At 35.0% G+C, this 24541-nt stretch overlaps 1 protein-coding gene across 5 annotated transcripts in view; it reads right to left on the reverse strand.

Annotated features, from left to right (window-relative positions):
• Positions 1-24541, reverse strand: part of ROCK1 (Rho associated coiled-coil containing protein kinase 1) — a 175534-nt gene that overhangs the window by 95651 nt on the left and 55342 nt on the right. For 4 of the 5 annotated variants that reach the window (XM_042910122.1, XM_042910120.1, XM_042910124.1 and 1 more), the window contains exons 3-9: positions 20633-20733; positions 19787-19924; positions 16740-16915; positions 15803-15887; positions 14565-14709; positions 14092-14230; positions 10558-10649 (exon numbers count right to left, since the gene is read on the reverse strand). In XM_042910122.1, coding sequence (XP_042766056.1) covers positions 10558-10649; positions 14092-14230; positions 14565-14709; positions 15803-15887; positions 16740-16915; positions 19787-19924; positions 20633-20733 — 876 coding nt within the window. Of the gene's footprint in view, positions 1-10557; positions 10650-14091; positions 14231-14564; positions 14710-15802; positions 15888-16739; positions 16916-19786; positions 19925-20632; positions 20734-24541 lie in introns of those variants that run through there. The other variant, XM_042910125.1, reaches the window with a different exon arrangement.

Below are 24541 nucleotides of genomic sequence, written 5' to 3' on the forward strand. Positions count from 1 at the left end.
AATAAAAAATTACAAAGCATATTAAGAAACAGAAAAAGTGGGGCGCCTGGGTGGCGCAGTCGGTTAAGCGTCCGACTTCAGCCAGGTCACGATCTTGCGGTCCGTGAGTCCGTGAGTTCAAGCCCCGCATCAGGCTCTGGGCTGATGGCTCGGAGCCTGGAGCCTGTTTCCGATTCTGTGTCTCCCTCTCTCTCTGCCCCTCCCCCGCTCATGCTGTGTCTCTCTCTGTCCCAAAAATAAATAAAAAACGTTGAAAAAAAAAAAATTAAAAAAAAAAAAAGAAACAGAAAAAGTAAGGCCTATTCACAGAAAATGACAGAAAAATCTCTGAGGAAACCCAGGTATTAGATTTATTAAACAAAGACTTTAAGTAAATTGCCTTAAATGTGCTCAAGGAAACCATGGACAAAAACTAAATGAGGAGTATGATATCTTAACAAATAGAACATACCAAAAAGGAAAAAGAGGGAACCAAATAGAAATTCTGGTACTGAAAAGTACAATAGCTAAAAGTAAAAATGTACAAGGGTTCAACAGCAGATTTGAGTAGCCAGAGGAACCAGTGAACTTAAAGATAGGACCACTGAAATTATCAAGTAGAGGAAAAGAAGCAAACAATGAAAAAGTCAACTTTTGGGACACCATAAATCATACCAACATATACATTAGGAAAGTCCCAGGGAAGTAGAGAAAGGGGCAGAAAGAATATTTAAAGAAATAATGGCTCCAAACTAACCAACTGATGAAATTTAAGAATCTATACATTTAAGAACTCAATGAACTCCAAGTAAGAAATTCAGATCCACACCATGACATGTTATAATAAACTTTGAAAAGACAAAGAATCTTGAAAACAACAGAAAACTGACTTATCGTACATCAGAAATCCTCAATAAGATCAAGAGCCTATTTCTAAGCAAAAACTTTGAAGGTCAGAAGGCAGTGGAATGACATATTTAAAGTGCTGAAAGAAAACAACAGTCAAGCAAGAATTCTATATCCAGCAAAATTATCTTCAAAAATGCAGGGAAATTAAGATATCCCCAGATAAAAGAAAGAGGAGTTTGTTGCTAGTAAACCTGTCTGGCAAGAAATGTTAGAGTTTTTAAGGTTTAAATGAAAGGACACTAGACACTAACTCAAACCTTTACAAAGAAATAAAGAAATAAAAGTAACTACACTGATAAATGTCAGAGCCAGCTTTATATATTTTTGTTATATAATCCACTTAAAAAAAAAATAAACCCACTTATCCCCCTATATGACTTAAAATAAAATGGGTAAAATAATTATAAATTTATGTTAATAAGCACAGAATATATACAGATACAATTTGTGACAACAACACAGAAGAAAATAGATCTGTATAAAAGCAATTTTTGTATGCTTCTGACAGTAAACTGTATCAATTCAACCTAGACTGTTATCAGTTTAGGATGTTAAATATAATCCCCAGGATGATGACAATAAGAAAATGACAATATATGGAAAAGGAATTAAGAGAGGGAATCAAAACAGTACACTATAAAATAATCCATTAAATACAATAGAAGGCAATGATGTAGGAGATGAGGAACAGAAAAAAATCAGACATACAGAAAATAGAACAATGGCAGATGTCTTTACATGCAGTATTCACTTTAAATGTAAATGAATTAGTCACTAATAAAACGTAGAGATCTGAAAAATGGATTAATAAAATTGATCCAATTATATGCAGTGTAGAGTCACTTTAGATCCACAGACATAAAAATGTTAAAAGAATGAAAGATATTCCATGGAAAAAAGAGCTGACGTGGCTATACTAACATCAGACAAAATCAGTAAAATGGTTAGAAGAGACAAAGAAAAACAGGACATATTGATGACATTGATAAAACGGTCAACTCATCAAGAAGGTGCAACAATTATAAACAACACATTAACAACACAGCTCCAAAATATTTGTAGTAAAAAATGACATAAATGGAGAAACAGACAGTTCTAAAATAATGGGGTCATCAATAACCCACTTTCAATAAATGAACTAAACAATTAAACAGAAGATGAATAAGAAAATGCAAGACATGAGCAACACCATAAATGAATTAGATGTAACAGACGTACAAAGCTCACTCCACCACCAAGAGCAGAATACAAACTGCACATGAAACATTCTCCAGAACTATATGTTAGATCAAAAAAACAACTTAAGCAACTTAGAGAGACTGAAATCATACAAACCAGCCACTATGGAATGAAACAAGATCAATAATAGAAGAAACATGGTTCACAAGTATGTTGAAAATAATATGCTTTCTTTTTTGTTTTTATTTAAATTCCGGTTAGTTTATATACAGTATAGTATTAGTTTCAGGAGTAGAATTTAGTGATTCATCACTTACATATAACACCCAATGCTCATCACAACAAGTGCCCTCCTTAATACCCATCACCCATCTAACCCATCACCCACCCATGTCCCATCCAGAAACCCTCAGTTCATTCTCTATAGATAAGAGTCTGTTTCTTGGTCTGTTTCTCTTTTTTTCTTCGTTTGTTGTGTTTCTTAAATTCCACATATGAGTGAAATCATATGGTATGTGTCTTTCTCTGACTTATTCCACTTAGCATAATATATTCTAGCTCCATCCACGTCATTGCAAATAGCAAATTTCATTAAAAAAAAAAAAAAAGCTATTTATTTATTTAAATAATCTCTACACCCCACATGCGGCTCTAACTCATGACCCTGAGATCAAAAGTCCACATGCTCTTCTGACTGAGCCAGCCAAACACCCAAAGATTTCATTCATTTTGGTGGCTGAATAATATTCCACTGTGTGTGTGTGATATCTTCTTTTTCCATTCATCAGTTGATGTACATATGGGGTTCTTTCCACAATTTGGCTACTGTTGATAAGGCTGCTGTAAACATCAGGCTGCATATATTCCTTTGAAGCAGTATTTTTGCATCCTTTGGGAAAATACCTAGTAGTGTAATGGCTGGGTCATAGGGTAGTTGTATCTTTAACCTCCTGAGCAAACTCCATGCTGTTTTCCAGAGTGGCTGCACCAGTTTGCATTCCTACCAACAGTGTAAGAAGGTTCCCCCTTCTCCACTTCCTTGACAACATCTTTTGTTTCCAGTGTTGTTAGTCTGAGCAATTCTGACAGGTGTGAGGTGGTATCTCATTGTAGTTTTGATGTGTATTTCCTTGATGATGAGTGATGCTGAGCATCTTTTCATGTGTCTGTTAGCCATCTGGATGTCTTCGTTGGAAAAATGTCTATTCATGTCTTCTGCTCATTTATTAACTGGATTATTTGTTTTTTGGGTGTTGAGTTTGATAAGTTCATTATAGATTTTAGATACTAATCCTTTGTTGGATATGTCATTCGCAAATATCTTCTCCCATTCTAAAGATTGTCTTTTAGTTTTGTTGACTACTTCCTTTGCTGTGCAGAAGCTTTTTATCTTGATAAAGTCTCAATAGTTCATTTTTGCTTTTGTTTCCCTTGCCTCCAGAGATGTATCTAGTAAGAAGTTGCTACAGTTGATGTCAAAGAGATTAAAATAACATATTCTTTAAAAAAAACAAAAACAAAAACAAGGAGTCAAAGAAGAAATCACAAGGGAGATTAGAAAAAATGCATTGAGACAAATAAAAATGAACAACAACCAAAACTTAAAGGATTTTGCAAAAGCAGTACTCAGAAAAATTTTAGTTGTAAATGCCTATGTAAAAAAAGGAGAAAGATCTCTTGGGGGATCTGACTTTTTTTTTCTCAATGTTTTATTTAATTGAGAGAGAGAGAGAGAGAGAGAAAACAAGAGAAAACAAGAGAAAACAAGCAGGGGGAGGGGCACACAGAGAGAGGAAGACACAGAATCGGAAACAGGCTCCAGGCTCCGAACTGTCAGTACAGAGCCAACGTCGGGCTCCAGCTTGTAAACTGCAAGATCCTAACCTGAGCCAAAGTCTGTCGCTTACTGAGCCACCCAGGCACCTCATAAGCATCCAACTCTTGATCTTGGCTCATGTCATGATCTTGTAGTTCAAGTTCGAGTCCCACATCGGACTCTGTGCTAATGGTGCAGAGCCCACTTGGGATTCTGTCTCTCTTCCTCTCTGCCCCTTTCCCTCTTGTGCTCTCTCTTTCAAAATAAATAAACTTAAAAAGAGAGAAAGAGAGAGGTCTCAAATCAATAGCCCAGCTGTCACCCCAAGGAACTAGGAAAAAAGGAGCAAACTAAGCCCAGAGCTTAGTTTGGAAAGAAACAACCGTAAGGAAAGAAACAACAGAGATTAGAGTAGCAGATAAACAAAATTAAGAATAGAAAATTAATAGTGAAATTAACAAAACCAATAATTACTTTTTAAAAAAGAATCAACAAAATTGACAACAAATCTTTTAGCAGACTAAGGGGAGAAAACAGAAGACACAAATCAGAAATGAAAGTAGTGAGACTTCAAGCTGTAGTCCTAAGCTATAATCATCAAGACAGTACAGTACTGGCACAAAAACAGACACTCAGATCAATGGAACAAAATAGAGAATCCAGAAATGGACCCACAAATGTATGGCCAACTAATCTTTGACAAAGCAGGAAAGAATGTTCAATGGAATAAAGACAGTCTCTTCAGGAAGTGGTGCTGGGAAAACTGGACAGCAACATGCAGAAAAATGAACCTGGACTACTTCCTCACACCATACACAAAAATAAACTCAAGATGGATGAAAGACCTAAATGTAAGACAGGAAGCCATCAAAACCCACAAAGCCAAAACCTCTTTAACCTTGGCCACAGCAACTTCTTACTCAACATGTCTCTGGAGTCAAGGGAAACAAAAGCAAAAATCAACTATTGGGACCTCAAAAAATAAAGCGCTTCTGCACAGTGAAGGAAACAATCAGCAAAACTATAAGGCAACCAAGGAATGGGAGAAGATATTTGCAAACGACATATCAGATAAAAAGTATCCAAAATCTATAAAGAACTTGTCAAACTCAACACCCACCCCCCCAAAAAAAATCTAGTGAAGAAATGGGCAAAAGACATGAATAGACACTTCTCCAAAGACTACATCCACATGGCCAACCAACACATGAAAAAATGCTCCACATCACTCATCATCAGGGAAATACAACTCAAAACTACAATGAGATACCACCTCACACCTGTCAGAATGGCTAACATTAATAACTCAGGCAACAGTAGATGTTGGTGAGGATGCGGAGAAAGAGGATCTCTTTTTGCACTGCTGGTGGGAATGCAAACTGGTGCAGCCACTCTGGAAAACAGTATGGAGGTTCCTCAAATTAAAAATAGAACTACCCTATGATCCAACAACTGCACTACTAGGTATTTATCCAAGAGATACGGGCATGCTGTTTCAAAGGGGCACATGCATCCCAATGTTTATAGCAGCACTATCAACAATAGCCAAAGTATGGAAAGAGCCCAAATATCCATCGATGGATGAATGGATAAAGAAGAGGTGGTATATATATACAATGGAGTATTACTCGGCAATCAAAAGAATGAAATCTTCCATTTGCAACTACGTGGATGGAGCTAGAGGGTATTATGCTAAGCGAAATTAGAGAAAGACAAATATCATATAACTTCACTCATATGAGGACTTTAAGAGACAAAACAGATGAACATAAGGGAAGGGAAACAAAAATAATATAAAAACAGGGAGGAGGACAAAAACATAAGAGACTCTTAAGTATGGAGGACAGAGGGTTACTGGAGGCAGTATGGGAAGAGGGATGGGCTAAATGGGTAAAGGGCATTTCAAAGAATCTACTCCTGAAATCATTGTTGCACTATATGCTAACTAACTTGGATGTAAATTAAAAAAATAAATAAAAAAAAACCCGAAAAACAAACAAACAAAAGTTTTATAGCAGAAGGAAAAAAAAAGAAATGAAAGTAGGGACACAATTACCAACCTTTTACAAATAACAACACTAAAAGAAAAAACTACAAATTTTTTTCTACAATTGTAGAACTACAATTGTACACCAACGTATTAGATGACCTAGATGAAATGACAAAATTCCTAGAAAAACACAAACTACCAAAACTTACTTCAAACAAAAAATCTGAACATACCTAAAAGAAAATTAATCAATAATCAAAAAATGTCCTAACAATGGAATATTATTCAGCCTTAAAATGGAACAAAATTCTGGGGCGCCTGGGTGGCGCAGTTGGTTAAGCGTCCGACTTCAGCCAGGTCACGATCTCGCGGTCCGTGAGTTCGAGCCCTGCGTCAGGCTCTGGGCTGATGGCTCGGAGCCTGGAGCCTGTTTCCGATTCTGTGTCTCCCTCTCTCTCTGCCCCTCCCCCGTTCATGCTCTGTCTCTCTCTGTCCCAAAAATAAATAAAAAACGTTGAAAAAAAAAAAATTAAAAAAAAAAAAAAAAAAGGAACAAAATTCTGATACATGCTCTAACATGGATGAGCCTTGAAGGCAAGCTAAGAAATACATCAATCTCAAAAAGATAAATATTGTATGATTCCACTTATTTGAGGTAACCAGAACAGTCAAATTCATAGAGACAGAAAGTAGCATAGTGGCTACTAGGGGCTGGGAGTAAAAGAGAATGGAGAGTTATTGTTTAATGTATAAAGAAATTTAGTTTGGGATGATGAGAAAAATCTGGAGATGTTTGCACAACAATGTGAAGATGCTAAATGCGACTGAGCTCTGTACAGTTAAAAATGTTAAAATGGGGGGTGTCTGGGTGGCTCAGTCAGTTAAGCATCTGATTCTTGATTTCATCTCAGCTTATGATTTCACGTTGTGAGACTGAGCTCTGCTTCAGGCTCCCTGCTGACCATGGAGCCTGCTAGGGATTCTCTCTCTCCCTCTGCCCCACCCCAGCTAGTGCATGTGCGTGTGTGCTCATTCTCTCTCAAAATAAACATTAAAAAAAAAATGGTTAAATGTGTAAATTTTATGTTATATGTACTTTACTACAATAAAAAGATAATTTTTCTTTAAATTTATGTTTTTAAAACATGAACCCAATATAATACTAAGAAAGTCTAAATTCCTAAGACCCTGAAGCTTGGTAGGCCCTAGATTTCTTTATGAAGCCTACACTGATAATCTCTCCCATGAGAATGTACAACTCTAAAAGAGAGGACACTAGACTTAATTAATCCACAGAACCTGGGGGTGCCTGAGTGGCTTAGCCAGTTGAGCATCCGACTTTGGCTTGGGTCATAATCTCACAGTTCGTGAGTTCGAGCCCTGCATTGGGCTCTGGACTGACAGCTCAGAGCCTGGAGCCCGCTTCAGATTCTGTGTCTCACTCTGTCTGCCCCTCCGCTGCTTGCACTCTGTCTCTCGCATTGTCTCAAAAATAAATAAACATTAAAAAAAAAAAAATCCACAGAACCTGGAATAGCATATAGAACCTGGATTATGTGCTTACAGACAACAAATTTTGTTTGTTTTTAACTAACTGGAAAAGTTATCACATGAGCTGACAATTACCCCTGTTATCACCTTGCATCTTTTCCCACCAGCTATAGGTGGATTGGGTAATGGCAGTATGTTTTCTCAAATGAGATCATGAATGGCAAAATGTTTTGCAAATTACCATATTATTATATTTAGCATAGTATTATTAATATTGTATTGTCATATCTAATAATAAACGTTACCAGTTCTTCTCCCCAAAATTTAACTGCCAAGAATGTTGATTCCCTACACTTCTACTTTGTATAATACTGAATAATGGAAATCGTTAAATGGCACATGGTATTCCAGAAGATCTAAGGCTTTGCAGTCAGACAGATTTCAATCCTGACACTATCATTTGCTAGCAGTTAACCTGTAACAGGTTATTTAGGTCTTTTCATTTCTTCTTCTATCTTTAATCTCATTCCAGTCATTTCTTCAATTCTATCTCACATGAGTGGAAAAGTAATTTTACAATCTTAATACTCTGTGCCTCTAAATTAAGAGTGAATAAGATCAGGAAGCTCATGGAATTTCTGCCAAAATTCAAGCTATTTTGTACCCTGCGACCACACCATCAAGGAAGAGATGAAGATTAACTGCCATTATAACTTGTAGATATGTAAGTGGTAAAACTATGAAAAGAAGTATTATTTGGAAAAGGTATGCAATACTACCAAAGAAAATTGGAGTGTCAAAAAAGTTAAAAAGAATTATAACTATTATATAATTTTTAAAAGCTTAGCAGGTCAGAGAGGTCAGTTCACAATAAAAGTATTCTTGGTATTTTAGGGGTGGGAAGTAAAGAAGGGGTAGGAAGAGGGAAAGGGAAGCAGAGAACAATAAGTTCTACAGACTTCAATTTCTCTTTCTTTCCTCTTTTTTTTTTTTTTTTTTAACAATAACTACAAAATAGGAGCCATTAGGATTAGGAAAAGATAGCAAAGTGTTTATGTTAAATCTAAGTACACCATAGCAAAATCACAGATAATATAGATTTTTAAAAAGACAGAGAGGGGCGCCTGGGTGGCTCAGTCGGTTAAGCGTCTGACTTCAGCTCAGGTCATGATCTCACGGTTTGTGGGTTTGAGCCCTGCATCATGCTCTGTGCTGATAGCTCGGAGCCTGGAGCCTGCTTTGGATTCTGTGTCTCCCTCTCTCTCTGCCCCTCCCCCGCTGATGCTCTGTCTCTATCTCTCAAAAATAAACATTAAAAAAATTTTAAAAAAAGATAGAGAAATAACACTAATACTAATAAAATTACCTAATTATAGAAATTCTTTAAAGTTTGATTTAAATCAATAAAGTAATTCATTTTACCTGTTCTTTAAATTAATATAAACAGTTACATTAAGGAGGTATAACAATATCATAAAATGCCATTGATTTGGACTCCCCAATTCCACTAGAAGAACTTTTGTTGGTTTGACCACTGATGTTTTCCTAGTGCCTGAAATAGAACAGTACTCAGAATATAGCATATGTTCAGTATTTGTTGACTAGGTTACCCCCTCTCCTAATTAATACCAGTTTTTCAGTACACTAAATGAAATATGTCCTCCCTACTGTTTACAGCGATTTACTCTGTGGTTATTCTATGGTTATTTATGCATCGTTTCACTCTGAAAAATAATTTAAACCAATATGAAAGATAACTTTGTTATTTTCTTCAATCGCCTTTTAAATTTTCTTCAGATTATAATTGTATCTGTAAACTTTCAGCTTTCTTAAACTTCTAAGAGCATAGCTTGAAAAAAAAACCCACGAAATTTTTCAGTGCAACAATTCATCATCCCATTGTCTTCATCCTGGTCTTTACATCAGTTTCTCATGCAGCGTAAAGACAATAATCATGTCACATTTACTTGTCAGGAGGAGGAAGTTCTCTATTTCCCAGTATATAACTATTAATAAATTCTGAGGGTTAAGATGTGCCTGTAGCTTTTCCACATGGCAGGTCGTTCAGTGTCATTCTTTGTAGTAGTATAATTTTTTTAATTCCTCCAAGAATTTATTTCCCCTTTTCCCTCTCAGTCAACTGTATAGCCTGTATACAGTGTATGTGCTGTACCTGAAGGCAATATAACTGTTACTTTAAAAATATTTGGTAACTAGGATATTTCACTAATGTTGGCAAAACTACAAACTGCTTCTTCAAAATTAACAAGATTCATTTCTTCTAATCTTTCCCTCACAGTCTCAACTACACAGGGAGTCATTAAGACAAGTATGTACTACCTATTTAATTTGTAACTGTTTCTAAAACCACACAGCTGAATTTATTTCCATTATTACTGTTTACTGTTACTGCTACAGCAGGAAGTTAGGAACTGGTATATATTATCCTTTCTGTGAATAGGGAAAAAATTCCTGAGACTTCAACAGGAAAAAGATGAATGCTTGGCCTTCCAAATCCACAAAAAGATGTTGGTCAACTTGGGTACCATTATAATTTTTAGTCCATTATGTTAAACAAGGTTTTCTGTGAATCATTTATAATTTTAACTTTTTTTTTTTAAGTAGGGCAATGTCCTAACCTGACTGAAAATGAACCTCTTGCACACTACATATTTTCATTTCTGAACTGCAAGCTGCAAATCTGATGGAATCAAGTATACTGTAATTTCCTGTATCTACATACAAATTAAATTCTGGTATTTATCAATAATAGAACTTTATATTTTATATTTTAAGTTTAGTAAAAACAAGATAACTTGTCCTTTCACAGGAAATATATTTTAATTTAAATTACCCTTTATTAACTTTCTTCACAATGAGGTATTTTAATACTAAGACAAAAGGCAAGTCAACAAAGATCAAATATCAAAGCATGACTGCTGAGCCTAATTCCACCTCATTTATATAATATTTCATCTTGGTATCTCAAATGGGATATAAAAGAAGTAGCAGTACTATTTTCCCAATATTATCAAATAGTCTCTCTCTAATTAGGGTAGGATAATATACATAACCACATCTGTGTACTTTAGATTTTTATTATACACATATATTAGCATGGAAGTTTCAACAGATTATTTACTACAACTACTTTTGAATATCCACTGTATTGTTCAAGACAAAAATAACTTACTGTCTCTGAGTGTTTCCCAAGCCCACTGATCATTTTTGAAGAAAAGATGTCGTTTGATTTCTTCCACACCATTTCGTCCTAATCTCACCTCTCTGAATAGAGGGAAAGAAAAAAGTTACTAATCATTTAAGATATTATTATAACCTGTCCAGATATCTTTGTGGACATAATGCTAAAATCTGTGCATGATGATAAAAATAGTTTTATTTCACCTTGAAATTACATTGGTTGTCAGTGTAATTTTCAGCTGAAATTAAAAAACTAGTTGAAGACAGAATCCTAAAGAATTTTTAAAAATATGTATGATGGGGTGCCTGGGTGGCTCCATCAGTTAAGTGTCCAGCTCTTGATTTTGGCTCAACTCAGGTAATGATCTCACGGTTGGTTGGTTCAAGCCCTGCATTGGGCTGTGCTGTCAGCTTGGGATTCTCTCTCTGCCCCTCCCCTGCTCGTGCTCTCTCTCTCAAAATAAACTTAAAAATTCACATATATATATATATATATATATATATATATATATATATATATATGAAAAACACAGACTTGTTGATACTCAATGACTTTTCTATTGACAACAAAAATACTGATAAATCACTTGCCTTGCTTCATTAGTATCATGAATGAAACAGTGAATTTTCTTTTTTTTTTTTTTTTTTATGTTATTCATTTTTTAGAGAGAGAGAGACAGAACATGAGCAGGGGAGGGGCAGACAGAAAGGGAGACAGGGAATCCAAAGCACACTCCAAACTCTGAGCTGTCAGCACAGAGCCCGACATGGGCTAGAACTCACAAACTGCGAGATCATGACCTAAGCCAAAGTCGGGTGCCCAAACCAACTAGTCCACCCAGGTGCCCCATAATACAGTGAATTTTCTTGATAGATTTTCAAAACAGTGGTAGTTATACATTTTTTGCAACCAAGAACTTTATACCAAAAGCTAACAAAAGCTCAGAAAGACATCTTAAATTTAAAATTTCCATTTAATACCCTATTATAAATATTTGTGACCAGTCAAAAACCAATGACAACTAATTTTTGACATTACTACAAAACTGAGTTTTAATGGGACAAATTACTGATTCCTGGCCTCTTAGGTATACACAGAGATAAAATGTTTAAAAATGTGCCTTTAGCTGATTTGGAAAGGAGAACTCAACAACTTCTGTTCTCTACTAGAGTACTTATAAACAAGAATATCCCGAATTCCAAAATTTTTCATGAGTTAAAAGATAAATTGCTTTTGATATAATGTGACATCTTTTTAAGAAGCTTTCACTGGGGTGTCTGGGTGGCTCAGTCAGGTAAGCCTCTGACTTCGGCTCAGGTCATGATCTCCCAGTTCGTAGATTCAAGCCCCACGTCAGGCTCTGTGCTGATAGCTCAGAGCCTAGAATCTGCTTTGGATTCTGTGTCTCCCTCTCTCTCTGCCCCTCCCCTGCTCACACTTTGTCTCTCTGTCTCTCAAAAATAAATAAACATGGGGTGCCTGGGTGGCTCAGTCGGTTGACAGTCCGACTTTCGCTCAGGTCATGATCTTGCAGTTTGTGGGTTCGAGCCCTGCGTCGGGCTCTGTGCTGACGGCTTGGGAGTCCGGAGCCTGCCTCAAATTCTGTTTCTCTCTCTCTCTCTCTCTCTCTCTCTCTCTCTCTCTCTCTCTCTCTCTCTCTGACTCCCCTGCTCACGCTCGCTCACTCTCTCTCTCTCTCTCTCTCTCTCAAGAATTAAAAAAAAAAAAATTTTTTTTTAAAAGAAGCTTTCACTGACTCTCCCAGGCTGGATCAGGAAACTTCTCCATGGTTCTATGGCACATAAACAGTATTAAACTCAGATCCCCGCATCAGGCTCTGTGCTGACAGCTCAGAGTTTGGAGCCTGCCTTGGATTGTGTGTCTCCCTCTCTCTCTGCCCCTCCCCCACTCATGCTCTGTCTCAGAAATAAACCTCAAAAATTTTTTTAAAAAATAAACAAACATTTAAAAAAATTGTTTTCTAAAAAAAGGTTTCACTGACTCCCCCAGGCCAGATCAGGGAAACTGTCCATGGTTCTACGGCATATAAACAGTATTAAACTCAGAGTACTTATCTCTCTGTACAATAAATGTCTCATTTGCTTGTCTATTTCCTCCAAAGGACTATGAGGTAGTGAACAGTGGATGTATATCTTTTTCATTTCTTTATCCCTAGCACCTAACGTACAGCATAGTACTTATATTTATAGAGTACATATATTAAATGTAAAAATTTGAAATACTGTATATTTCAAGCTCTAAAGGAAAAAATGAAGGACAGTAAGTTTATTTTAATTATAATGAATTTAAAATTGAAACATATCTAAAAGCACTAGGCCTCCCAAATATTTAAATTAACAATATATAAACATAAATATCAAACATAATCTTAGTAAGTCATTTGGTTCATGCTTAAAAAAGTATACCATAAGGGTACACAAAATATGCCATTTTTGTTTCTAAAACACATACATGCATATACATTTATAAAAATGCTTACTGAATCAGAAAGACATCATACCAATGACCATCTCTAAAGGAAAGGAGGTAGGAAATACATCTTTATAGCTTTGCACTATTTACTTAATTTCAACAAATATACAATCATACATAATTAAATCTTTTTTTCCAGCTCTGAGGTACATTTGGCAAAATCTTAAGATATGTAGAGTATAAAGTGATGTTTTTACATTGTGAAAGAACGCTCCCATTGAGTTAATTAATACATCTACCACTTCACATATTTACCCTTTGGTGGGGCGGGGAGGGGTGGGGAGGGGAGTGGGTAAGAACATTTAAATTCTACTCTCTTAGCAGATTTCAACTATACAATACTGCATTATCTTAAACAGTATCAAGTGGAAGATGCATCATTTTCCCATCACTAAGAAATAAATGTTCCCAATTAAATTAATATATGCCATTGACTAGAAGATGTATTCTAATTTCAGAGATGTTAACATGTATTTAAAAAACCCTCAGGGGGCGGCGCCTGGGTGGCTCAGTTGGTTAAGCGTCCGACTTCAGCTCAGGTCACGATCTCGTGGTCCGTGAGTTCGAGCCCCGCGTCAGGCTCTGGGCTGATGGCTCAGAGCCTGGAGCCTGCTTCGGATTCTGTGTCTCCCTCTCTCTCTGCCCCTCCCCCGTTCATGCTCTCTCTCTGTCTCAAAAATAAATAAACGTTAAAAAAAAAAAATTAAAAAAAAAAACCCTCAGACTCAAGAAAATATAATTTTTATACTTAACCAAGTTAAAAAATTCAACAATGAAATTTAAAAAAATCATCTAGTCTAGCCATCAGAAAAGAGTATTACTTCAAATTCTGAGGTAACACAAGTGACTTGAGATCCAGAAAAGCCATCTAGAATATCATAAAATATTAGATTTCACTGTCATGAATGATTTGGGGAATGGTTATATTTTTATTTCAATAGTTCAAATATAGGAGCTCAGATACAGACCTCAAATATTGAGCAGCAAAATGAGAATTTCCTTAGAATAAAGTTCAATGTTAAGACTATTTACCTGTCAGTAAGGAAGGCACAAATAAGATTTTTTGCTTCTTTTGATATATCATTATCATCAGGGAAAGTAAGTGAATTTTTATGGTTCATAATCTTACTATAAGTTCCAACCAGAGAATCTGCATAAAAAGGTGTATCACCTGAAAAATTGATAGGGAAACAAAAGAAAAATAAATAAGATACATTAAAAAAATCAGTTTCAAAGGAAAAGAGTCAATATTACCTGTATAAGGATTACTACATATGCATTAAAGACATACTTAACATATATACATAAAAGAAAACATATCACAAAGTTGCTTTAAGCTTCTAAATAGCTTTTAAAAACATACAAAGCAAGTTTGGATCAGTTTGCTTTCTACAAACAAAATTAATATTGCTTAATGTAACAAATATTTTATTAGAAGAAGAAAAATGGCTAAGTTTTGGAATGAACAACTATGTTAGAGGTACACAAAATTCTCCTTTACTCACCTACAAGCATTTCATATAAAAATACCCCAACTGACCACCAGTCACATTCTCGTCCATAATAACCATCACCACCTTGAGATTTTAATACTTCAGGGGAAATGTAATCGGGTGTTCCAACTGCTGTATCACATCGTACCATACCTTCCTAAAAAGAGTGGCAGTTCAACTTTTGAATTAGGATACAAATATAAAGCCTCAATTATTTAAAAGGACTTTCCTAATAAAACCTGTAGAATTCTAAATCTTTGGGCTATAAGATATATTAAAACCTAATGCAAACTTGATAAAAATGAACACACTCTAATCACATATACATATTATATATGTAATATATTTGTAATATGCGTATGTGTGGATACATCAGTGATTTTTACTTTGTAATAATACTCACTAGGAAGACACACTGCCAAACAGTTGTGCCAATATAATGACCTCATCTGAACTGCAGAGAACAACTATATAAGCCAATACAAACAGACTGAGGGACTGATAGGATGATCATTTGATAACATTAATATATAAAGGCTGATTTAATTATATATATTTTTTTGCTAAAATAGTTGTTCACATATCTGTTACTTATTTTAGCTGGTATTAACACAACAGAATTACAATTAAATGTTCACACAAAAGTTCCATGTAGTATTTTCTTCTAACCAAAATAATTCTCCTTTTGAAATAATAAATACGATTTTTTGATATTGTTCTGTGTTAAGTTTCAAAGAATATAAATTGTTTCAACTGAAACAAAGTAAGCATACTTGCTACTTCAGCTATAAATATGTTATTTATTATGTAAGTAATGAGGATGGTATCTTTAAAGATTGACTCCCAAAATAGGTAGTAAGATCTTTTACATGTTCTCAGAAGGCTAAGTAAAACACTAAAAAATACACATATCACTGAGATCCAATTTTTATGAAAGTCTAATTTTAACACTGGTCTTAGTAGTTAGTGACTAATTCCATTTCTAGTTACCAGTAGTAGTGTATATTACAGAGTTGTTATAAAGGATTTAATAAACCTGGCAATGAACACTTACTTTAAATACAGAGAAAAATATAAATCACTTACAAGTTACTAATACAAAATTGAAACCATGCATCTATTTCAACAATTAAGACAGGTCACACCAATTCTGTACAAGACCAGCTACGGTTAGTACATTCTTACAGCATTTTTCTAAAAAGCATCTATCTTGAAATGGCAAAAACTAAATTAAAATCTAATTATTTAACCTTATTCATCTTCATACAAGTACCAAAATCTGCTAACTTCAAATGTCCAGATTTATCCAGCAGCATGTTATCAGGCTTCACATCTCTGAGGGGGGAAAACGAAAACAGTAGAGTGTTTCTAAAACTGGTCAGACACTGATCAAAATTTTATGAGGCAGTTATTTTAGGCCATGTATCTTTACTCATTATAGATAAGGCCATTTCTGATCCTTAGGTGTTTCTATCACATCTATAAATTGAACTTCAGGAGGGAAACTCCTTTACATGTTAATGCCTCAGAGAAGGACATTTAATATTCCCTTTTATTAAAATTTGAGTTTGATTCTTCCAAAGCAGAAGGCAAACCATGAGAGAGAATAACCATAAAAAACATTACACTCAGACATAAAAGTAACTGAAACACATTTTTCAACATAAATATATAAATAACCCCAGGACTCGGTCTAAATCATGCTCATTTTTGTTATCACTGGCACTTGGCACAGCAACTGCATTGGATTCAAGCAGTGTTTGCAGAAATGAAATTGTTCTTCTAACAAATAAATATGAGTTATTCACTAATTAAAAGCAAATTGATTTATATATTTAAAATTTTGCATAAAAAGCTAATCAAAAGCAATTTAATTTGTGTACAAAATTTAAAGTGTTAACTCTCTGGCACTACCTCAGAAAACCAGCTTGTAATTTTTATTTTTCAGAACACCAGATAAAAGCTATGTAATCAGATTAAGGGACATTAAAGAATACATTTATATCAACATTAAGCTGAAATAATAACACTATGAATTTCAAAGTTTTAAATTCTGAAATACCACTTATGTCACATGAGAGGGAAAGAGGTGGATTTCAAGTAGGAAATGCTAATCAAATTAAGTTTAAGTAATTTTCAGCCTCCCCCTTCAACAAATGAAAAAATTTAAAGCATTTTTATCTTTACCTATGAATGAAACCCATGGAATGGATTGCATCCAATGCAAGAACTACTTCTGCAGTGTAGAATCGTGCCCATTTTTCAGGCACATCATAGTTGCTCATTAAGTTTACAAGATCTCCACCAGGCATGTACTCCATCACCATGTAGAGATAACGATCATCTTGGAATGCATAAAAAAGCTATTCAAATACAGAAAAAAAAATCATTAAGCGAAACTGTTTCATTAAAAAAATGGCAAAAATACTAAGATTTAATTAAAATAATCAAATTGCAGTAATTATAGTGCTCTTTAAAAAAAAGACACACACAAACATAAATACCACAAAGACCCTTGCATATTCAAAGGAACTATTAACTGTGATTATTTCTTTTTTTTTTTTTTAATTTTTTTAAATGTTTTTATTTATTTTTGAGACAGAGACAGAGCATGAGCAGGGGAGGGGTGGAGAGAGGGAGAGACACAGAATCCGAAGCAGGCTCCAGGCTCTGAGCTGTCAGCACAGAGCCCGATGCAGGGCTCGAACCCACGGAGTGTGAGATCATGACCCGAGCCGAAGTCAGACACTCAACCGACTGAGCCACCCAGGCACCCCTAACTGTGGTTATTTTTAAGGAGTTGGAAACTTTTTTCTCTATATGTTGCTATACTAATTAAATTTTATACAGTGAGAATTTTTTAAAAATTATAATACTTTCAAGTCTCCTAAGCAAAGAAATATTGTGATTCTGACTTAACATGTGCTTTTGGTGAGGTCTACTGCTAAATTTATATTAATACCACAATTCTCAAGAAGTCTAAAAAAACGATTACAGCCTCAGCTGTCCATTAGCTGTGTGACGGGGCAATCTGTTTAACCTCCTTAAGTCTCTGTCACTACAATCTCTTCCAGAAAAATTTAAGGGACTATATAAACTTGTTTGACTTTTATACCTGCTGCTAGGTCAAAGACTGGACCTAGCAGTGGCAGTTTGTAAGTGCTTAAAAATGTCTAATGAAGAGAAGCATAAATTAATCTATAAATTGGAGGCATATCAATAAGGATTAACTACCTTTCAGAGTTGTTAAAAAGATTAGTGAATGTAGAACATAATGGGTACAACAGATGCTCAATAAGTAAGAGCAGTCAATAAGAGGAGGAGCAGTAACAACTAACAAGCAGGAAGAGGACAACAGCTAGAGTCAAGCAGGAAGAGTGAGGTCCATTGATATGAAATTCACAAGAATACCAAGCACAAATATAATTTCTTATTTGACCAGCGCTGAAGTTAAAAAAAGAGCAAATTTACAAAAGAACATTTAAAAAAAATTTTTTTTAACGTTTATTTATTTTTGAGACAGAGAGAGACAGAGCATGAACGGGGGAGGGTCACAGAGAGAAGGAGACACAGAATCCGAAACAGGCTCCAGGCTCTGAGCTGTCACCACAGAGCCCGACGCGGGGCACGAACCCACGAACCGCGAGATCATGACCTGAGCTGAAGTCGGACGCTTAACCAACCGAGCCACCCAGGCGCCCCACAAAAGAACATTTTAAATGAGTAAACACAAGAAGATTAGAATCAAACTAAAAATAAAGCCCTAGAGAAAATGATACCTTATTTACACAGACATTTGACTTAAAATCTTTGTTTCATTTTTTCAGTAGTGTTTAATGATTTTAGTTACCAATTTAGTTATTTTAATTTAAAAAGATATTTTAGGAAAGGATAAGAAACTAAGTGGCATCTCATGGCTATCCCAAATTAAAGGATACAATTTGTCATTTGGGCACCATAATTAAAGAAACAATGTTGATTTGGTAGCAGTGGTTCTCAACCAGAGGAAATAACTGTCTTCTGACACCACCCCCCCCCCCCCCCAACTACCACCCAAGTAAACATTCAACAGTATCTAAACACAATTTCTGTTGTTGCAAATGGTATGTGGGCTGGGGAGGGCTGCTACTGGCAACCCCTGGGTAGAAGCCAGGGATGCTGCTAAAAATCTGATCATGTACAGGACAGCCCCAACAACGAAAGACTATCTGGCCCAAAATGTCAATAATACTGAGCCTGAAAATCCCTGCTCCATACAACTGATAAAAATAGAGCAGACATTTCAGGTATAAAAAGTCACATGTAAATCTTAAACATTTTCCATATTCTCTTTATTCCAATTACTAGTATGCTTCTTTAGGATACTCTACTATATACTGTAAATTAATAAATCACAAAATTCATATTAGTAATTTAGAAATGATTAGTGTACCGGCAGTTTTTCTTTTTTGAAAACCAGAAGATGATTTACTTACCCCATATATCTTTACATAAGAACCCCCAATACATAAGACAAAAAAAATGCGGAGTCACTCTAGTTGAGGTAGAAACAGAAAACCCAGAATTATAACCTACCCAAATTCCTGCTTGTCCCCATGACTTCACCTGAGATCTCCATAGTTGGAAAAAACAATCTAAGGCAATTTCCACATTTTTGACCAAGGGAATTGAGGCCCAGAGATGTATTATCTTGGCCACAGCTTCATAGACAGGTCTTTGACCGTTAAGACTAGAACCTATAACTACTGACTTCTACTGTATTTTTCTTTCTACTGAAAACCCTACAGCCAATACAAGATTATTTGAAAGCCTACCTTAACTCAACTTTCCTTCATTTTCCCATTCCTTCCTCTCCACAAAGTAAGAGAGACAAATAGAGGAACAGATGGTTAAATAAAAGAAAAGGATCTCCTATCTGGGGAACAAACTTAAATTTCAATATTAAATAAAAGTATCCTCTTATAAGATAATAATGTACGACTTCCCCCAAATCAAAGCAGATTAGTTAAGTTTTCTAATATTTAAAGTCTATAGGCACATAATTATTTTGCTTTGGCCTTTCTTCCTAGAGACAACCCAATAAAATTAAATTTTATGATTAAAAAATGATATATCAGACAATTCTGTAATCAATAATAAATTCTCTATTACTCTTCTAAAAAACAATCTAAGCTTCTCACATACGTTTAGTTACAAACTCATAAAGCAATAATGAAATAGAAGCAAAATCATACCTGAACGACCCAAGGACTGTTAGCAAAAGCCATGATGTCTCTTTCTTCCCAGAAAAAAGCAGAATCAGATCTCTTAATCATTTCAAATTTACTAAGAAGCTTCATAGCATATACCTTCCTGGTGGATTTATGCCTTACCTTTAAAATTGAAAATGGAAAATAATAACCCTTTTGTTAACAATTAAAGCTCAGGATTTACCAAGACAATTTACCAAATTATTTTAACAACTTGTTAAATAATATTATTGTTCTAGCTACTTTTATTTTGTCTCTTCTGCTGAATTATCCCAATTAGATAATCTCAAGGCTTCAATTACCAGAAGCAAGTCATGTTAGAAAAAATCTTTATTCTCTACATTATGACACACTCCATCTCCTCTACCTGGTTATGCATGCTGCTTTCTATTTATAAAACTTAGGATTCCACAGCATTTTAGAAGTCTAATATTACAAGTATAGATTTCTCTTCTGATGTCTGAAACCTCTTCTCTACCCATGGATGCTTGGGGAAAATATTTCATATTATCTGCTATACTTGACTCTAGGCTTTTTCACATCTTTGGCAAGACTATCTAAAATAATTTAAAGCAACAATTTTATAAAAAAAACAATACCATCCCAAATAATATATGTTAAACACACAAATGGATTTTTTAATTTTAAAGTTATCGTTTTGTTTTGTTTTTAAAGTAGGTTTCACATCCAACACAGAGCCCAGCATGGAGCCCAGCACGGAGTCCAACTGGGATGAGACCTGAGCTGGGATCAAGAGTTGGATGCTCAACCGACTGAGCCACCCAGGCGTCCCTAAAGTTATTGGTTTTTAATCTCATTAAAATAACCTACCAATTGAACTTCTCCAAATGCACCTCTACCAATCACCTTCACTACTTCATAATCTTCAGCTTTCATTCGTAAATCTCTAATTTTATTTATTGTGTCTTTATCTGTATGAAAAGAAAAGTTTATAATTTTAAATCATTGAAGCATTACAGGCAAGTTCTTGAAAAACAAAAAAATTCATTGAGAACTATTTTATAGTAAAATGTAAGCTTATAAAAGAGCAATGTTCAATGTATTAAGAACTGTTTTAAATAAATTCTGAAATGACTTCATTCTATTAAAATATTTTCATTAAAATCTAACTTGAGAAATGTTTCAGAAAATAAATATACTACTAATACACACTAAGGAAAATTAGTTAAGTACACAACAAATTTGAATTGAGGGATCACAAGTAAATACTTTAGATTAATGAAATAAAATTTTCTTTTTATCAAGTAAGTTTTGATGATCCAAGAAGATGTAAATAAGACATCCGAGAAAAACATGCAAAAAAAAAAAAATCACTTATATCAATACATTTCTCTATTTGAATTCTCTATTTGAATTTAGTTTTTAACTTAAAACACAGTGGGAATCTCTTCAATTATTTATATAAACCTGTCATGCTACAAACTACAATAATTTACAAATCCCCACTGGATAGATATTCTAATTCCTAATTTGGTCATAGATTAAAATAGGTCTATTTTAATCCACATGGGTCAACACTGGCATGAGATTACATGGAAAAGCTTCACATTTCAACGTGTACAAATACAGAACAGCTATTAAACTGAAGTTCTAGTTATTAATAAAAACTCCATATGATATTCTCATCTTTCTTTTTAAATGCACATTTAAACTCAAGTGTTTGTGCACATTATGACCAATAAACACATTCAACAGAAACCAAATTTTTACACAGGGATAACATAAGTACATTTAATTTTAGGTTACATATCTACTGCAGGATGCATCAGAAAGATACAGGCAGTAATCAAATATACTGCACAACTATTTATGTCTACCGTACAGGCTCTTTAGAATCACTGTAGATATAGAAGGATGACTTTAAAACATATTTCCTCCTCTTAAGGAGTCCAACCTCTAGCAAATGAAACAGAAATAAACAATGGAAAAAAAGTACAAACAACAACAAAAAAGCTGTAAGGAGGATAAGCAGTTTGTAGAGCACTAAGAAAGATGCCTAACCCCAACCTGCCTGGGAGGGAGGTGGCTAGAAAGGGCTTTCTGGAGATAACACCTGAAACAAGCCTAAAATGAAGCAATGCAAATAGCCAGGTGGGGAGAAGAAAAGAAAGAATACTATAGGCAGATGGGTAATATAAGCAAAGGCACAGAGGAACTACACAGAAGAAAGTTCTGTGTTGCTTAAGTTTGTGACAAGGGTTCAAAGGAGGCGCTGTAGAACCCCAAACTGCTTAAGGAGCTTGAACTTTACCTGTAGACCAGTAGCTATAAAACTTTAATCATCAAAAATCCTTCTCACAATAAAATTTAAAGCAACTCAATATGTAAAATAGATAAAAGAAAGTGCCCTGCTTCAGGAGGGTAGTGGTGTGGTGGTGGGGATATCAGAGAGGGGCTGGAGCCTCATCTACTTTGAATTCTTCCATAATGCAGTCCCTGAGAGTCCTGTGGGATCTGTTGGGAGCGGAGAAACATCGTGAAAGGAAATAAGGCAGATAAACACAGTTAAATTTACATTTCAGCTAACCCACTCTGGGAAATATGTAAAAAGATGAACTGGATAAGGACAATACTGGAAGTTAATAGAATTTTAAGAGTACTGTAATGCTCCAGATGAGAGTTAAGAGAATTCTGAACCAGGATGTGTTATATAATAGGCTGTGGAGTTGAGAAAGGATCCCTAGCTCTGGTTATATGAGGTTTAGAGCAATAAAAAGGCTACAAAGTCTGTTGCTGGAGCTCAGAAAATATATCTGCTGCAAATTTATGTGGGAATGATGATCTTGCTTCCTGTTTTAATTTCTGACAGCACAGGAAGTATATAAAGCAGCTTGATTCGTGATTCAAATGACTTTATTAATTTACATATGGCATAATAAGCGCGGTTTTGCCTGTTAATTTTAGGTTGTATTCATTAAGAAACATTACCAAGTCTGGGACAAAAACTAACTTCCAAAATTAATCAGTGTTTAATGAAAACTCAGTGACAATTGAACATGGCTCTTCTCACTTAGAAAAACCTTCATCTTGTCTTTGTCTTAGATAGCTCATACTACCATACAAAATACCATAGACTGGGTGCTTTAAACAACATTCATTTATTTTCTCACAGTTCTAAAGGCTGGAAGTCCAAGATCAGGGGACCAACGTGTAATTTCTGGTGAGGCCTCTCTTCTTGGTTTGTTGGCAGCTGCCATTTCTCTGTGTGTTCACTTGATCTCAAGTGTGAGACAAGGTTAAGGACACCAACCTATCTTATCAGAGCCCCACCCTAATGGCCTCATTTAACCTTAATTGCCTCCTTATCGGCCCTATCTCCAAATACAGCCATTGGGGTTTAAGGTTTTGACAAAATAAATGGCAGGGGGGGTGGGGGGAATGGGACTACACAAAATTTAGTCTGTAACAATCTTTTTTAAAAAATCACAACTAAACATCACCACTGCTAAGCAATCAACTTGCTTTATACTAAGATAAATTGGATGTTCAGTTCCAATTTCTAACAAAAATTTACAGAATTGATGATGTAAGTCCACAAGAAAGAATGATGTACCACTTACACTGTGGTAAAATAACATATGATAGATTCAGATATTTTCCACAATGTACCTGCTGATGTATAATAAAATAAATAAATATAGGCCTCAACCACCTTGCTGTTTGCACAAGCTTTGTCAATTTGTCCAACTAAGCCTTTTTCTGTACCATACGTAATTTTAACTACTATCACTTGTAACACACCTTAGCAGACTCCATTTCAAACTGTACCTGTTATTTTCTCATCTTTCTTTAAAAATATTCTTGCCTATACTTGTTCCATGCAGACTACACAGAGAAGATAATTCTTTAGTTACTCCAAACTCAGCGCTGACTCCTAAAATAAACACGAATCAAGGAAAATCACTCAAAATTGTTCGTCTTATTTTTTGACTATTGATGTTGCTCTCAATGACCTCAATTCTTTGAGCAAGTGTTCTTGCCAAAAAGCTAATAGTCTTAAGGAAATTTTTCTCTATATACAATATTTTTATTTTTTATTTTTTTTTGCTGCTGCAAACACTCACCATTGGTGAACAGCTTTCCCTGTTTGGCTAACAAGCCACTCATAGACTAATAATGTAAGGTCACAGCCTCATTCCTTTTTTTTTTGTGAATAAAATTCTGTAATTAGATATTCCATTTCAAATTTTCTTTTTTTTTTCTATTTTTGCTTTCCTGTGATTTGGGAATATTACGATGAGGGCTGACTCTGGTAATGTCAATATATATAATTTCAGCACAGCTACAGTATCACTGCATAATAAACAATGCTTTGCCATTTAACTTCACAAAATAATCCACACTTGACTATGCCTCAAAATGGTAACATTCAAAGTTCACTTTTCTCTTTTTTTTTTTTTAATTTTTTTAACGTTTATTCATTTCTGAGAGACAGAGCATGAGCGGGGAAGGGGCAAAGAGAGGGAGACACAGAATCCAAAGCAGGCTCCAGGCTCTGAGCTGTCAGCACAGAGCCTGATGCGGGGCTTGAACTCACGAACTGCGATACCATGACCTGAGCCGAAGTCGGATGCTCAACCGACTGAGCCACCCAGGCGCCCCACACTTTTCTCTTTTTTGACACAATGGGGTATGCACTGGTAAAAAAAAAATAAAATAAAATGCTGTCATATGGTGATACACATGAAACTCTGTTCAGCTGTAATTGTATCACTGTGA

Source organism: Panthera leo, chromosome D3 (genome assembly GCF_018350215.1).
Source record: "Panthera leo isolate Ple1 chromosome D3, P.leo_Ple1_pat1.1, whole genome shotgun sequence".
In the NCBI taxonomy this organism is placed as follows: Eukaryota; Metazoa; Chordata; class Mammalia; order Carnivora; family Felidae; genus Panthera; species Panthera leo.